Source organism: Antechinus flavipes, chromosome 3, assembly GCF_016432865.1.
Source record: "Antechinus flavipes isolate AdamAnt ecotype Samford, QLD, Australia chromosome 3, AdamAnt_v2, whole genome shotgun sequence".
In the NCBI taxonomy this organism is placed as follows: Eukaryota; Metazoa; Chordata; class Mammalia; order Dasyuromorphia; family Dasyuridae; genus Antechinus; species Antechinus flavipes.
The window spans coordinates 632,178,855-632,195,316 of NC_067400.1; the positions used below are offsets into that span (position 1 = coordinate 632,178,855).

The window sequence follows — 16,462 nt, forward strand, 5'->3', positions numbered from 1 at the left end:
ATAGGTTTTAAAAAACCTATTTGTTTTTTAACACACATTGCTTTGTGAATCCTGTTGGGAGAGCAAAATGAGTGTAAAAGGGAAAAAACATAACTCCCATTTAATTGATGGAAATGCTTTTCAACTTGAAAATACCTGAAAGTTTCCAGTAATTTCTGAGCTGTGCTTTACTTGAGGCCTTTTTTGGGAGGTCTTTAACTGGGCTATTGGGCAAAACTAAGTTTTTGCCTAGTCCCAAGCTCCAGACGCAGCCTGAGAACAGTGCCAGAACTAGCCCCAACCCCACCCCCAGATAGGGATGTACTTGTTTCATAGAAACTTGTTTCACTTGGGAACCTGATTTTCGTTATTTTATCTGTGTAATATGTATATTCAACTTTACCAAATGAACTATTGAGCAAGTATTGAACAAGCTACAGGGTACTTTGGCATTCTGAAAATATTACACAGGAAATTAGTCAGTTGTCTAAGATACGACATAAAATAGCCGATTCTCATGTTGACAGTATTGATCCTCATGATATTGCAAACATGTTGTTGAACTGGATCAATCAACCCAATTCTTTTAACAATGTATTAAGCTTGCTGTTGCATTTTCTGCCTTGGATATGTTTTGTTACATGTTTCCTCCTGCACTGTTTTGTAAGACACACTCACCACTCCTTAGATGAGCTTCAAGCATCCTTCTTTTATCTCAAAATAGCACAGAACAGGGAGAAATTGAGAGTCAGCTCCAAGGCAGAGGATATAGACCAGCTCAGGTTTTTCCCTGTAGGTTGTCCCCTGTTCCGTAGCTGTGAGAACTCGGGATGGTGGCTCACCATCCTTCTGTTCTGTCTCTAGGGAAAAGCATGTCCTTGGAGATTGCAAGGAAGGGAGGAAACTGTGTGATTCCACAGCTTATAGTCCCATGACTATAATGTTCTTGGGAGAACACATTATTGTCTTGGTGAAAGATATAAAAACGCTTATCTTCAGATGAATAAATGGAGTTTACTCTTATCTCCCACCTAATCTGTGCTCCATGTCAACTTGTCCTCTACTCCTTCCCCCACCAAGGTCTAGCAGCTCACAGGGTGCCTGGCTGCTAGGGCTGGATAGGCAGCAACATGAGATAATTCTAAGATAATCAACTAAATTCATGTTATTTAGCAATTTTCTCTCATGTTTCAAAAATATTATTTATGCCATTATTTTTATTCTGATTTTTCTCATTTTGGAATTTAGGGGGAAACATTACCTTAAAAATACTGTTATTTGAAAAATAATCTTCTAGGAGATTATGTAAAGGTGTTCTTAGAACATGAACTCTTCTTAAAATCTTATCTCCAAATCTTTATTTTTTCCATTTGTCAAATACAAAATTATAACTTATATATCTCACACCGTGTGGGACAATAACTACCAACCCAAAATAGTTCAACTACATGTTTCTCAGAGTCAGAGCAGAACACAGTTGATTCCATTTCTGCAGGAATGGGGCATCACCTCAATTAGTGCAATCTAGTGAAGGAAGGCAAAGTATAGGCGATTGAACATGATTTTTTACACTCTGGACTGAGTAACTTCACCACTCAGTGGACTCCAGCTATCCCAGACTTTCTATCAGGGCTCACAATGTGTCATAGGAACCCACTCCACTTAAGAACAATAACTATACATTACAAAGTTTGCTGATGTGGCAAAATGGTTTGTGCAAGACTAAGCAAGGGTACAAGGGGGAGAGTTTTTCTGGAACTGTAGCCCTAAACTATGGCATTCCTCTGGGGGACAGCTTTCTAAAAAGGTCTCACTTCCCCTCAAACCGAGCTGATATAATTAGCAAGATATGGTCAAAATGGAAACTCTTCTTCAAATACCAATCTTGGGATTTCAGAGAAAAACTCAAATCTTTTTTTCTGACCTTTATACACAGTATAAAATTGCAATGTAATAAGATCTGTGCTGTAGGAAGAGGCCTTCCATCATTCATTATATCCACGTTTCATCTGCAACAAGATTTCTACACAAAGAATTAGACCCAGGCGAAAGCCTTTCTGCAAAAACATTTTGTATAATGCTTCTTTGCAGTGTGAATATTGTGATTTATAATGACCCTTATCTTCCAAGTAAGGGCAAGTCTTCCTTCAGCACATTTGTAAGTCTTCTCTCCACTCAGTATCCTCAGATGTAAACTCAGATGAACCTGGGCTGAAGACCTTCTCGTACCAAGTCCATAGGAGATTTCTTCCCAAGTAGAAAATCCCTGCTGATTAACGAACTCTGTCCTGCATCTTTATGCCATTACCCATGATTTCAATCATCTAGGAATTTTCTGGAGGCAATTCAGGGATGAAGTGAGCCTGAATGTTTTTCCACGTGGATTATATAAATGAAGTTTTGCATCTAGTATATGATCTCCCATGTCTAGTCAGTCTAATATATAAAACATATATTAAAAACTTTACCATGATCCAGATACTCAAAAGTTTTCCTCTAATGAGCACTCTCAGTTAAGCAAGATTTGAACTTTGCTTTTGCCTGAAGGTTTCCACATTCATGAGATTTCTGTCTAATGTGGATTTTCTCATTCACCAAGACTGTTGTGCCATGTGAAAGCCTTTCAACAGTCATTACCTCCATAAGTTTTCTCTCCAGTGTGTATTCTTTGATGGAAAGTAAGATGGCTGCGCCACGTGAAAGTCTTTCCACAGTCATTACATTCATAAGGCTTCTCTCCAGTATGGATTCTCTGATGGGAAGTAAGATTGCTACGCTTTGTGAAAGCCTTTCCACATTCCTTACATTCATAAGGCTTCTCTCCAGTGTGAACTCTCTGATGAGAAGTAAGATTGCTACGGTTTGTGAAAGCCTTTCCACATTCATTACATTCATGAGGTTTCTCTCCAGTGTGGATTCTCTGATGTAGAGCAAGGGAAGACCGATTTATGAAAGCCTTTCCACACTCATTACATTCATAAGGCTTCTCTCCAGTGTGAATTCTCTGATGTGCATCAAGGTAGGAGCGATATATGAAAGCCTTTCCACATTCATTACATTCATAAGGCTTCTTTGCACTGTGTATTCTTTGATGTTCACGAAGACTGGAGCTCTGTATGAAAGCTTTTCCACATTCATGACATTCATAAGGCTTCTCTCCAGTGTGGATTCTCTGATGGGCTACAAGGTAGGAGCGCTTTGTGAAAGCCTTTCCACATTCATTACATTCATAAGGCTTCTCTCCAGTGTGGATTCTCTGATGCACAGCAAAACTAGAGCAATGTGTGAAAGTCTTTCCACATTCGTTACATTCATAAGGCTTCTCTCCAGTGTGGATTCTCTGATGGACAGCAAGATGAGAGCGATATGTGAAAGTCTTTCCACATTCATTACACTCATAAGGCTTCTCTCCAGTGTGGATTCTCTGATGTAGAGCAAGTTTGGAGTTGCAGCTGAAACTCTTTCCACACTGATTACATTTATAAGGTTTTTCTCCAGTGTGGATTCTCTGATGGACAGCAAGATTGGAGTGAGATGTGAAAGTCTTTCCACATTCATTACATTTATAAAGCTTCTCTCCAGTGTGGATTCTCTGATGAACAGCAAGATTGGAGTGAGATGTGAAAGTCTTTTCACATTCATTACATTTGTAAAGCTTCTCTCCGGTGTGGATTCTCTGATGTAGAGCAAGTTTAGAGTTGCATCTGAAACTCTTTTCACACTGATTGCATTCATAAGGTTTTTCTCCAGTGTGGATTCTCTGATGGACAGTAAGACTGGAGCAATCTGTGAAAGACTTTCCACATTCATTACATTTATAAGGTTTCTCTCCAGTGTGGATTCTGTGATGGACAGCAAGTTTAGAGTTGCATCTGAAAGTCTTTCCACACTGATAACATTCATAAGGTTTTTCTCCAGTGTGGATTCTTTGATGGACAGCAAGACTAGAATGATATGTGAAAGCCTTTCCACATTCCTTACATTCATAAGGCTTCTCTCCAGTGTGAATTCTCTGATGCACATCAAGGGAGGAGAGCTTTGTGAAATCCTTTCCACATTCATTACATTCATAAGGCTTCTCTCCTGTGTGAATTCTCTGATGTTCATGAAGACTGTAACTGCGTACAAAAGCCTTTCCACATTCATTACATTGATAAGGCTTCTCTCCAGTATGGATTCTCTGATGGTCAGCAAGATGGGAGCGATCTATGAAAGCCTTTCCACATTCGTTACATTCATAAGGCTTCTCTCCAGTGTGGATTTTCTGATGTTCACGAAGACTGTCACTCCGTGTGAAAGCCTTTCCACATTTGTTACACTCATAAGGCTTCTCTCCAGTGTGGATTCTCTGATGGACAGCGAGTTTATAGTTGCATCTGAAACTCTTTCCACATTGATTACATTCATAAGGTTTTTCTCCAGTGTGGGTTCTCTGATGTTGAGCCAAGTTGGAATAACATTGGAAATCCTTTCCACATTGATTACATTTGTAAGAGTGTTTTTCTGCACGAATTCTCTTATGTTTAGCAGGAGTAGATAACTTTCTCAAAGCCTTTCCATGTTTCTTACCTTCATGAGATTTCTCTCCAGCGTGCTTTCTCTGGTGCTTGACAAGGGAAGAGGATACAAGAAAACCTTCATCACGTTCATGACACTCAGGTTTTTTCTCTTCAGGATGTATATTCTTATCTTTAGAAATAGTGGAACTCTTTCTTAAAGCTTTTTTGTGTGTATTCCATTCACAATGTTCCTGTCCAGTATAGTTGCTTTTCTGCTTAGCAACAATAGCCCTGTATTTACAATACTGAAAAAGGTCTTTCCTAGAGATCATTTTCAGATTTGCACTCATCTCCTTCTTATCAAACCACATCTCTGCATCTGAAAGAAAAAAAAAACACACATGTGTATAAATATAATGAAATTACTGACTTTTAATTTTTTCAGTCAAAAGTTTTCAAACTGAGATGGACAGATTCAATTATTTTTAAATGCTATTAGCTCAAACCAATAAGGTGATTCAATTAAGACAGAGTTCCACACAAAATACAATAAAATTGTAATCCTAACCTAACCCCACATCAAAGCTGAGACAAAGGCCAGGTGAAGGTTCTCGTAATTTAGAAACCAGGCTATGGACTCTGAATGGTTGAGTAACCTGATCCAAATACCTGCAGGAGATTAGAACTGGAACCTGGAAATTGAGGCTTCTCAATACATTGCACTAGACAGGTGTTCTCCATTTTAGTTCCAATCCTTTCTTTTAAACTCACTCTCAGACACCACCTAGGTCTGCACCCTCGGGAATGTGTTTCTTTGCCTCGGTTTTCCTGTAGAGTGAAGGTAATAATTGTATCCACTTCTCAGGTTCTTGTGAGCATCAAATGACATACTTTTAAAACTCTTGGCACACAGTAGGCACCATATGCTTATTAAGTACGATCATTGTCACTATGATTTTGATTCTCTCCAACTCAGCTCTTCCTGAATAAACTTTCCTCTCCCTTCCCCCTATATACATATGTCTGTTAAACATGATGCATTTCAATTAAAAAACACTTTCCTTTGCCTGAATTAGCTAAGAATAAGGTTCATAAACTGTTGCTTATTCTCAAACCATCCCCAAGTTTATAAGTTGGATTTAAAACTTGACAGCTTCTCTTTGTACACCCAGGGCTTAATGCAGTGCATAAAACAGTACATGTGCTTAATTGATGTTTATTGATTGGTTGATATTCCCCAGATGGACGTGGCTCTCTTCACCAATGAGATGAATCAAATCAGTTCCAATAGAGCAGTAATGAATTGAACTAGCTATACCCAGCGAAAGAACTCTGGGAGATGACTATGAACCACTATATAGAATTCCCAATCCCTCTATTTTTGTCCGCCTGCATTTTTGATTTCCTTCACAGGCCAATTGTACACTATTTCAAAGTCCAATTCTTTTTGTTCAGCAAAATAACTGTTTGGACATGCATGCTTATACCGTATTTAATTTATACATAATATATTTATAACATATTAACATATTTAACATGTATTACTCAACCTGCCATCTGGGGGAGGAGGTATGAGGAAGAAGGGGGAAAATTGGAACAAAAGATATGGCAATTGTCAACGCTGTAAAATTATCCATGCATATAACTTGTAAATTAAAAGCTATAATAAAAAAATTTTTTTAATTGTTCTTTTCTGTATTTTTCTATTTTGTTTTTAATTTTAAATAAATATCAAAAGAGTAAAAATACATGCTTTTTGGCTTAAGGAAGGCCTAAGAAAAGTCATGTTAGACAGCCCAAGCCCTCTTTCTTTGGTTGTAGAGTGTTAGATGGCCCCAAATTTTCAACAAAGACTAGGATCATTGATTCTTCATTAGAAAGGAACTGAAAGGTCATGGAGTGCAACCCCCACATTTTACTGATGAAGAGACTGATGAAGAGGCTCAGTGAGGTGCTCAGGATCTCACTACCACAAGAGTCTAAAAAGAGATTCTAAGCCAGTTTTCCCATCCCTCTGCCATAACATGAAGAAACCTCCTGGAATAGCAGACTACCTCTCAGCTTGCAACTCACTTACCAGGACAGGAGTTCCTCAGGCCTCCTCTCTCCACATGGGAGAAGAAATCTTCTCTGGGGACTGGAAGTCCTGGGCAAAGGGAAGATAGTGAATGTGAGTCTTGAAACTTGTCATTTATTCCTCATTGGAACAGGACCGGGGTGCGAGGCGCACTGGGGGGTTCCAAGGGCAACTCAAAGATGGTTTTCAGGGTGCTTATTGCCACGGAAAGAGGGCAGAGGGGAAAGGAGGCCATGGAAGCAATCTGGAAGCAGAAGATCCTGATTTTGCTAACTCCTTCGCAGCAGGATGACCACATTCCATAGCTTCCATTTTCTGGACATTAAAAGCAGCTAGTAGCACAGAGAAGGGAGCACAGGGCCTGCCATCAGGAAGCTCCGAGTTCAAATTTGGATTTAGACATGTCCTGGCTGGGACTCAGAGCTAGTAATTTCATCTGTTAGTTTCAGCCTCCAGACCTGAAATTGGGGATAAAGATGGCGCCCAAAACAAAGGGTTTTGGTAGATCAAGTGCGATAATGCACATGAAGGAAGCTCTAAGCACAAGGCCTGGATCCCAGCAAATGTATGAAAAGAGCTTCTCCCTTGCCTTTCTCTCCCTGTATCTGTACAGGCCTTTGGGGGATGTATGAAGGAGGAACAGGGGCCCACATGCTGTGTTGGGGACTTATGAGTTACACCAGGGACAGTGAGGTAAAAATTGATTTTTTTTACCCAAAAGAACATTACAAAGACACAATGGTTCCCCCCAAGAGGAAGGGGTTCCTTCTCCTATCCCATGGTCAGTGAAAAGGGGCAGGACGAAAACCAGTGGCAGGATTGGCTTTTGCAGTGCTGTCACCAGAGCAGGAACTGTCCTCCTGGTGCTGCTGAAGTCACACAAGCCTTCCCAGGTCTCTCTGAAGCTCTCCCCTTTACCATTTCTTAGTCAAGTCAACAAGCATTTAGAAGGCCCTAGAATCCAGTCAAAGAGTTCTAGAACCGAGACACAACTGCAGGGTTCCCATCCTACAATGCAAAGACCACTCACAGAAGAATCAGGCAGCAGGGGGACCCTGTCCCTTGGAACAGGAGACAGCCCTTGGGCCTTTCTAAGAACTGGTGAAGCCTGAAACTCTGCACCCTAGGGAGGGGATGGTGACACTCCTGTTATTGGCAATTCCAAGGGAAGCACTCCTTACCCAGGAAGAGCAAGTTCTGGGCATTCTCCAGCATGACCTCCTTGTGCAGCTCTTTCTGATCCGGGTCCAACAGACCCCACTCCTCAGGGCTGAAGTCCACAGCCACATCCTTGAAGGTCACCAACTCCTAAAACACCAACATCCAGAAGACATTTATTAAGAGTTGAAGCACTCTTCATAACTAACCTAATCCAATACTCCTCGATTTACAAAAGGGACCTGAAGCAAGGAGGAGGGCAGAGCCCAAAGGTGACAGCCCTTACAGGATTCAGAGCCAGCACTGAAACCAAAGTCTCTGAAAGAGCAATGGCATATAGAGAAACACATTTTATATTTTCAGGTGGAATAAAATTGAGAAATGTCTTACTAGGAAATGGCACTGCCTGTGGAATCAGGAAAGTCATGGGTTCTATAAGAGAGAAGTGAGGATATTTGGAGGTGAAATCAGATAGTACTACATTAAGAAAATGGTATGAAGTGTTTGTGTGAAGCTAGCAAGTATTATGTGTTATAGCGCTAAAACATTTCCATGATCACTAGCAGGAAAAAAGATCTTATGAATTTTCCAAAAGCCAGAAATTAAGTCTTATCCAGATGAAAACACTATCCTTCCCCCCAATAGTATTTTATTTTTCCAAATGAAAGTACAGATAGTTTTCAACATTCATTTTTGTAAGATTTTGTGTCCCTAATTTCAGAATCACACACTTGGTAAAGGATCTGGCCCTATTTACAAAAGCAAACTGAAGCAGAGAGACACGATACACCCAAAGGTCACATCCTCTATGAGAACACTTGGAAGCACAGTCATGCAAAGACCTCCCATCCACACTATATACAGCTGGTGTGGACATAGCTGCTGACATGTTGTTTTTCTTATTAGAATGGAAGCTTCTTGAGGGCAGGGACTGATATTTCTTCCTTCGAATCTGCTCTATATTCCCACAGAACCTCTTCCTTTTCTAAATGTCTGCTGCTTTAACACAAGCAATGGTAAAGGGAGAGAAAGACAAAATATGAGTGGAGTATGATGGAATTATTCTAGAAGTGCTTATTTGCAGTCAGGGATCTTTTCAGGGACTTTCCTTCTGGGAAATGCCATGTATGCCATGTAGCTGCAGGGTGGGCCCAGGAGGTACAAGGTGCTTGGGCTCTGAGGCGGGAGGTTGTGTCTTACAGGTGTTTCCTTGAGAAGGCCAGGGGTGTGAGCTCTTGCTAGATCTTTTCTGAGGAGGCAGCACTAACTGCAGGTGTTTCCCTTCTGCAGATTCACATAAGCAGTGCTGAGTGGGCTACACATGGGTTATTTGAGAGGAGAGTAAATATAAATATGCCAGCTTCAAGTCCATAGGAAGGATGCAGAGAGAAGTAGAGAGAGGTAGAGATGTAGAGAGATTCAAACATGCAGAAAGACAGATGCAGAGACACATATATCCATCTGCTCTTGTTTCCTGCTAAGCCCTGCTGAGATTGCAATAAAGAAACATTGGTTGGTCTCCATGTCTCTCCGGGGGAGATGGCTACGTATGGCTCTGGCAGTCAGTCGCTTCGGTGGGAGGTAACAGGAGATAAAGAAAATAAAATAGAATAAAAGAAAACTCACCAAGAAGGAAAGAAACTTTAGACAATTCCTGATCCATTTCTAACATTTATTATGTAGGTTTGTTTTTTCAAATCTGTTCTTATGTTCTGCTGGTTCCCTGAAATTTTTTTTCTTGTCTTATTTTGTATTTAAGGTTAAAACAAATTATAATAGGGACCGCTAGGTGGGGCAATGGATATAGTAGCCCTGAAGTCAGGAGAACTTGAGTTCAAATCCCACTTCAGACACTTAACACTTCCCAGCTGTGTGACCTTGGCAAAGTCATTTAAATCCAATTACTTTGGCAAAAAAAAAAATTATAATAATAACCATAAAAATGTTAAATAAAAGGGATTCAGAGAGATCTGGGAAGATCTGTGTGGCCTAAGGCAGCAAGAGCTGAGCAGCAGCAGGGGGACAATTTCTGCTCTGCTCCCAGCCAGGGAAAGGACAAGAGCTGGGGAAGCTTCTAGGGTTCTGCTCCAGACAACAAGGTCAAGAGTTTCCAGGAAAGTCAGTGGCTACAGGAGGGAGCCTGGCCATAGGACACAGAGGCTAGAAGGTGTGTGTGTGTGTGTGTGTGTGTGTGTGTGTGTGTGTGTGTGAGAGAGAGAGAGAGAGTGAGAGAGAGAGAGAGACAGAGAGAAAGAGTGTGTGTATGTGTATTGCCTAGTGGGGAGATGGTGCTGGACCAAAGCAAAGACATGATACCTACAGGACAGACACTAATTCGTGAAATGGTCACCTTTGTCACAGACCTATATTGAGGGAAAATTTAAACAAACATGTGGGGCAGCAACTGGGGGAAGGGAGTTAGTGCTCAAAATGTCAAAGGGACAGTGATCAGTCCAAAACCTAGCAGAGAGGAGGGCAGTGTTGTTCTTACTGCATTCACTTTCCTGCCCATTTTTGTAAAGGATCCACAGATACAAGAGATGGCCAGCCTACAGACCATCCTCCAGATCTGTGGAAATGCCCTCTTGGGCTGATATTGCCCAATCTTTGGGCAGAATACACTCACCTGGGGTGGGGGTCTGCAGCTCTCAGGGGCCATTTCCTCTGGCTTCAGGCTCCCTGCTTGGGCCAGGCCTTGGTCCTCTGCAGGCTGTTGGGAGGGGATGATTATAACTGAATAGATGTCATTCACTTCTTTTCCTGGACAGGGGACTAGCCTACAGGAAATCACAGAGGGGGTGAGGTTCCAGAGGAGTTACTAAGCCCCTGGCCCTGCCCTTAGGGCATAGACTCCTAACAGGGAGGCAACATCATTTGAGTAATTAAAGTTGGGGAAGAAATGAAGCCAAGAATGTTCTCTTTTACCAGTCAAAGACAAGTCTGGGAGGGAAAGTTCCCCAGGACTATTGGCCATAAGGGCAGTCAGGAGTTTACAAGATAGAAGGGACAGGGAATAAGATGACTGTGGTGGGATGGTATAAACTTGAAGATGAGCTCACCTTCTCTTACTCCTACTGTTCTGCTCCCTTCCTTTCCCCCACCTTCCTACAGACCCAAGAGGCAGAAGGGATTTAAGGCCCCAGATGGGATGTAGAACCTCAATGTCCCTTGAGTCAGAAATCTCCCTGCCTCTGATACTTGGCCCTCCCAGCATCCCTTCTCCCCAACAGACATATTATGTAGAAAATAAACTGACTGAGGGATTCAGCAAGGAAATAAGGGCTCTGAGATGGAGCCTCAGGGAAAGAACAAGGAAGCCTAAGGTTGGGAGACAATCTAGTCTGGGACTGAGCTCCCAGAACCTATGTTGAGGGAAGGGGCAGGGAGCTGGGAAGCCTGGGTAAAAAGGAAGAAATTCAAGTGTCCAGAAGTGATTTAGGTAGGTCGTTGAATCAGGAGAAACAGGATGGCTGAGTCCTGAAATCTAAGCAGAAGATGCGGGAAGGTTCCTAAGATTCTTGGGTGGATTTTGCACTTAGAATTCTGAAAGGGAATGTGCAAACAGTGAGCCACATGCCTGGGAAAGAGCCTAAGATCTGTGGGTACAAAGAAGTTCACCCAGGAAACAGCTTCAGTTCCTGCAACCAAGGAGGGATCCTGGAGGGAGAAAGGAAGAGCCTGTGGAACATCATAAGAAATCATGTCTGAAGGCTCACAATCAATTCACCAAATAGGAGCTGGAGGAAGACCTAGGACACCCGGGTCCAGGAGGGGAGGCTGAAAGTGGGACTCCTGGGTTACTATGGAAAAAGCCTGCCTTTAGGCAAACATGACGTTATGATAAGCTTGAGGAAAAGGGCAACACTGGATATTTGTGCAGTGTTTGGGAACCTGAAAAAGAGGTACAGGCCAAGAATTCATTAACCAGATCTGGAAGTGAATTGTTCTGGTAGATGGGGAGGACACTGGCCATCAGGGCAGATAAGAAATATGAATGGTTATGCAAGGGCAGCCAGCAGAAGGCAGGACTTCTTTGTTTGCAAGTTATTTCACAGACCTATATTGAGGGAAAATTTAAACAAACATGTGGGGCAGCAACTGGGGGAAGGGAGTTAGTGCTCACGATGCCAAAGGGACAGTGAATCAGTCCAAAACAGCAGTGTCCAGAAGTGATTTAGGTAGGTCCTGCCCCAGCAGGGAAGGTTTGCAGTAAGCAGAAAATGGCAGATCCAAGAGAATGCCCAGAGATCTCATTTCCAAGCCTTCCTGCTTATTATTAATTTATTCCAGAAATGTCCTGGGAGGCTCAAGAGCCCCAAGCAGCCTAGTCCCTGAAGCCTGGATGGTGGGACTTCACTCCCCAAATCATCCAGGGTAATGACCTCTGAACGCTGCCTGCCCCTCCTCCCCCTAGTCCTGCCCATCATCACATGGCCAATAGCCATTGGAATGGCTTTTTTTTAGCCCTAGACTCCACCTAGGACCTGGCCACTTACCTATCAGGCTGCTTATCTCATCTCCCATGACCTCCCCTTGTCCCATGCTTCCATCACCTGATTTTTTTTGGAGGAAGGATTCAGGACTTTTATCTTACCACTGGACTTGGCAGAGCACTGCCTTCCTTACATCCCATTCAAACACAAATCAAGACATCTCCCTTTTATTGTGGTCCTCTTCTAGAATAAAAGCTTTTCCACAGTGCAACCATTATGATTTTCATGTTATTTGATTTCATATCATATTTATAATGAATATTTTATATTCATTTATGTTCAAATATAGATTTCTCAGAGCTGCCTTTTCTGGGTTAGGAGGCAGGACTCAAAATGAAAAGTAAAATTATCAAATGTTTTGATAATGTATATTCTTGTGCTGTACTGCACTTATGTACAATCAGTGAATTGACTGGGAAAACTACAGAAAACTGTTCTTATCATAGAACTCTGTGCTTTGGAGAGGAGGTGATCACAACCCTCAAGAATCAAAACAATCCAAGAACTCCTTCCATTGGGAAACCAATCAACCTCAGGGAATGATTATAATCTAACTTACTTCTCCCCACCCTTCCAACTTAGGATTTGTGTATAAAACCTCTGCCTATTGTACAAGTGGAGATCTCCTGCCCAGGAGAACTTCCAGTTTTCAAACTGTATTCCTCACTGAGAAAGTGGTAACTTAAACAAGTACTTAATTTCTAAAACCTGATTCTACTCCAGCTCCCCACACATTCATTACATTTATGAAGCTTTTCAAAAAGATAAACCTTCTACCTAATAAGATTTGAAATCCAACCAAAGATCTTCCCACACTGATTCAATATGTATCCTTTTATTGCTTTATATATTGTAGCTATTATTATGGTTATCATTTAAAATGTTTTGAACAATTCTTACAGAAAATTCCACATAGAATTTTCTTGTTACTTTGAGTGTTATAATTTTATAATTACTAACAATCTGTCTGCCTCAGTTTCTATATTTTAGAGAATTCAGAAAATAACAAAGCCAAACTGTAAGGCTAAGTCAGTCCAACAATAAACATTTATTAAATGTCTCCTTTCTGTCAGATGCTGAATGACAGGGATTTTCAAAAAAGGTAAATAACAATCTCTGCCCAAAACAAATGCACAAAATAATGGGAGAAATAACAACCTAAGAAATAACTTGCAAACAAAGGCAAGACAAATAGGATATCATTGAAAAGAGGGAAACACTGGAAGCAAGAGTACTTATAGATGAAGTGAACTGGGAAAGGTGTCTCACAAGATGGAGACAGTGTTCTAAAAATTGAGTGAAGGTTGGTTACACCCCAGGCCCAAGTTTCTTTCTCCAGAGATCACCAATTTTACAAAGAATAGGATCATATAACCCTTTTCTTGTGGGACTAAGTTAGGGCTTAACTGGCATTAAAATTCCCATATAACATAATTTAATAATCCTAAAGATTAGAAGTTTTTCCTCATTTACAACTTAGAATGGGAGGTCATTTCTGCTGACTAATCAGGGCAAAGATCCAACCTGTAGAGAGTGTTATCCCAGACCCTTATGTAATCCTTGTCTACTGACTGTCTTTTACCTCTTCACTGCCAGACCACCCTAGGAGGTGGGAAGTTGCTCAAATCTCCCAAGCTCTGTCAAATTAAAACTCCTTTGTTTTCTATCTTAAGATGCCTCTGATTTGTTGAAGTTGAAGGTCTTCTGCCCCACAGTTAAAGGTTTCCTATAGAAAGAAAGAATGAAGATAAGTAGGAGGCACAAATGAGGGAGAGCATATTGCCAGAGAATAGCCAGAGAAATTTCTTGAGGGCGAGAGGTAGGGTATCATCTTCTGAAAATAGCAAGGAAGTCATTGTCATGAGATCCCAAAGAACTAAAGTGTAAGAACCCTGCCCATAATCAGTGAAAAATAGAAAATGTTCATATTTGCAGGTTAATAGAAAATCCCTGGTGTTTACTGATTCCAGGAAAATTCGAACTTTAAGAAAATAACTTTGTTGGCTAAAAGAAGGATGCATTGGAGTCAGACAGCCTGAAGTCAGGCCAACCCACAAGCAGGCTGCTGCAAGTACTCCAAGTGTAAGGTGACAAGGAGCTACAGCAAGAAGGTTGAAACATCAGTGAAGAGAAGGTGGATTGCAGAGATGTTGCAGGGCTGACATAACGTAAGTGGAGATAAGAAACAGGATTCATGGAGGACATCTTGGTTGTGAACCTGAGAGCCTGAGAGAGTAGTGGAGACCTTATCAGGAAGGAGGAAGAGACTAAAAAAATAAAATAAAATAAAAATAAAAAAGAGTTCAGTCTTACAGGGTAATTGTAAGACATCTCAAATTAGAGAACTAGTTCGATATGTCTAAAAGACATTTGGAACAGAGGGGATTGAGGTTGATTGACCTCATTTTTAAAATATCAAATAGTATTTTATTTCCCAATTACATGTAAAGACAATTTTTAACACTAATTTTTTTTCAGTTCCAAATTTTCTCCCTCCCCTTTTCACTTCCTCTCACCTTAAGATGATAAGCAATTTACAAAAGTTATATAGAGGCAATGATGTAAAACACATTTCCTCAAGAATTTTCACCTCATGAAAACTGAGTAAGGCAAGAGTGAAGGATCCTGAACTACCCAATTCACTTTCCAATTCACTGTTGACTGATAATCTTGTCAATAGAAACCAACATCCAGATCCACTCATCAGTTGATTGCTGACTAATGATCTGGAGAAACGATATAAGGACTGTGAGACTACTAAAAGCTATAATTTTTTAAATATTCTGGATACAATATTTTAAGAAATTATGAAAGAAAATTACTCTGAAGTTCTAGAAAAAGCGGGTAAAGGGGAAAAGGAAAAATCAACTGTTCACCAACTGAAAGAAATCAGAGGAGGAAAACTTACATGAATATCCTAGCAAAATTTCAAAATTCCCAGATTAAGGAAAAAATATTGCAATCTAACCAGAAAACAAGACAATAAAATACTGCAGAAATAGTCAAGATTTCACAAAAGCCAGCAGTTTCTACTCTAAAAGGCCATAGAACAAATGAACTGCAGTTGCATCCACAATAATTTACCCAGAAAGTTGAATATAATCTGGAATGAAGGGGAAAAAGTGGACTTTTGATAAACTGAAAAGCTTTCAAGGATTTGTAACAAAAAGAACAGAATTCAATGGAAAATTTAATATGAAAATTCAGAAAATACAAGAACATTAAAGACTAATTCTAAGGCATTCCTTAAGGCCACTATTTATTTATAGATGTGAAAATGTTGTCAATATAACTGTAGGTAGTTTGAAAGATTGGGGCTCAGTAGGGTATGATGGAGTAGGAAAAGGTGAAAGGGAACAATTATAAAAATTGGGCAAGAGGAAGAACTAATACTGAGAAAGCGGGGAGGTAGGAGGTTGGAGAGCTGGTAACATTGTAACCTTTCTCTCTGAATTTTCTAGGAAACAATATATACATTCAGAAGAATGTAGAAACCTTCTGAATATACAGAGGTGAGGAAACTGCAGGATGGGGTGGGGGAGGGACTTTTAGCTGGATGGGATGGGGAGTGGGAGAGTGGGAGAGTAGATCAAGTGACAGAGATAGGGTAAAATCAGGCTTGAGAAAGAGAATCAGTTGTCTGCCTGGGATGTTTATAGTGGTTCTTTGTGATAGCAAACACCTGGAAATTGCAGTGATCCCCCTTCATTCCATATTTATTTTAAATTTAAAATTCCATTATTAGAAATTAGAGAGGTCTTGCAGTACTAAGAATCCTGAGACTGGACTCAAGAAAGGTTGATTTCAAATCCATGCTCATACTCTTACTAGCTGTGTGTCCCAGGGCACATTAGAACAAAAGAACTGCAGTTGCACCCACAATAATTTACCCAGAAAGTTGAATATACTCTGGAATGAAGGGGAAAAAGTGGACTTTTGATAAACTGAAAAGCTTTCAAGGATTTGTAACAAAAAGAGCAAAACTCAAAGGAAATTTTAATATAAAAGATCCAGAAAAAAGGAAAACGTTAAAGACTCATTCCAAAGCATTCCTTAAGACCAATTATTTACTTATAGATGTGAAAATGTTGTTAATAGGGAAAATGATAGGACCAAACTCACAGGGATGTTGTGGGGGTCAAATGAGAAAATAATTATATAATTAGTACATTACTGCCACATAGTATGTATAGCTTATCCCTTTCCCTTCTTTTCCCACTAACTGAGCTGGAATTTGAGGCAATAATGAAGGAAGC

General features: G+C 40.6%; 1 protein-coding gene across 1 annotated transcript in view; it reads right to left on the minus strand.

The window, feature by feature from the left end:
- Positions 1 to 1,311: 1,311 nt before the first annotated feature.
- The window catches only part of LOC127556798 (zinc finger protein 420-like), a 143,039-nt gene continuing 127,888 nt past the window's right edge, over positions 1,312 to 16,462 (minus strand). The window contains exon 5 of the mRNA XM_051990230.1: positions 1,312 to 4,857. Within this exon, the coding sequence (XP_051846190.1) occupies positions 2,603 to 4,857 (2,255 nt within the window). The 3' untranslated portion in view covers positions 1,312 to 2,602. The remainder of the gene's footprint in view (positions 4,858 to 16,462) is intronic.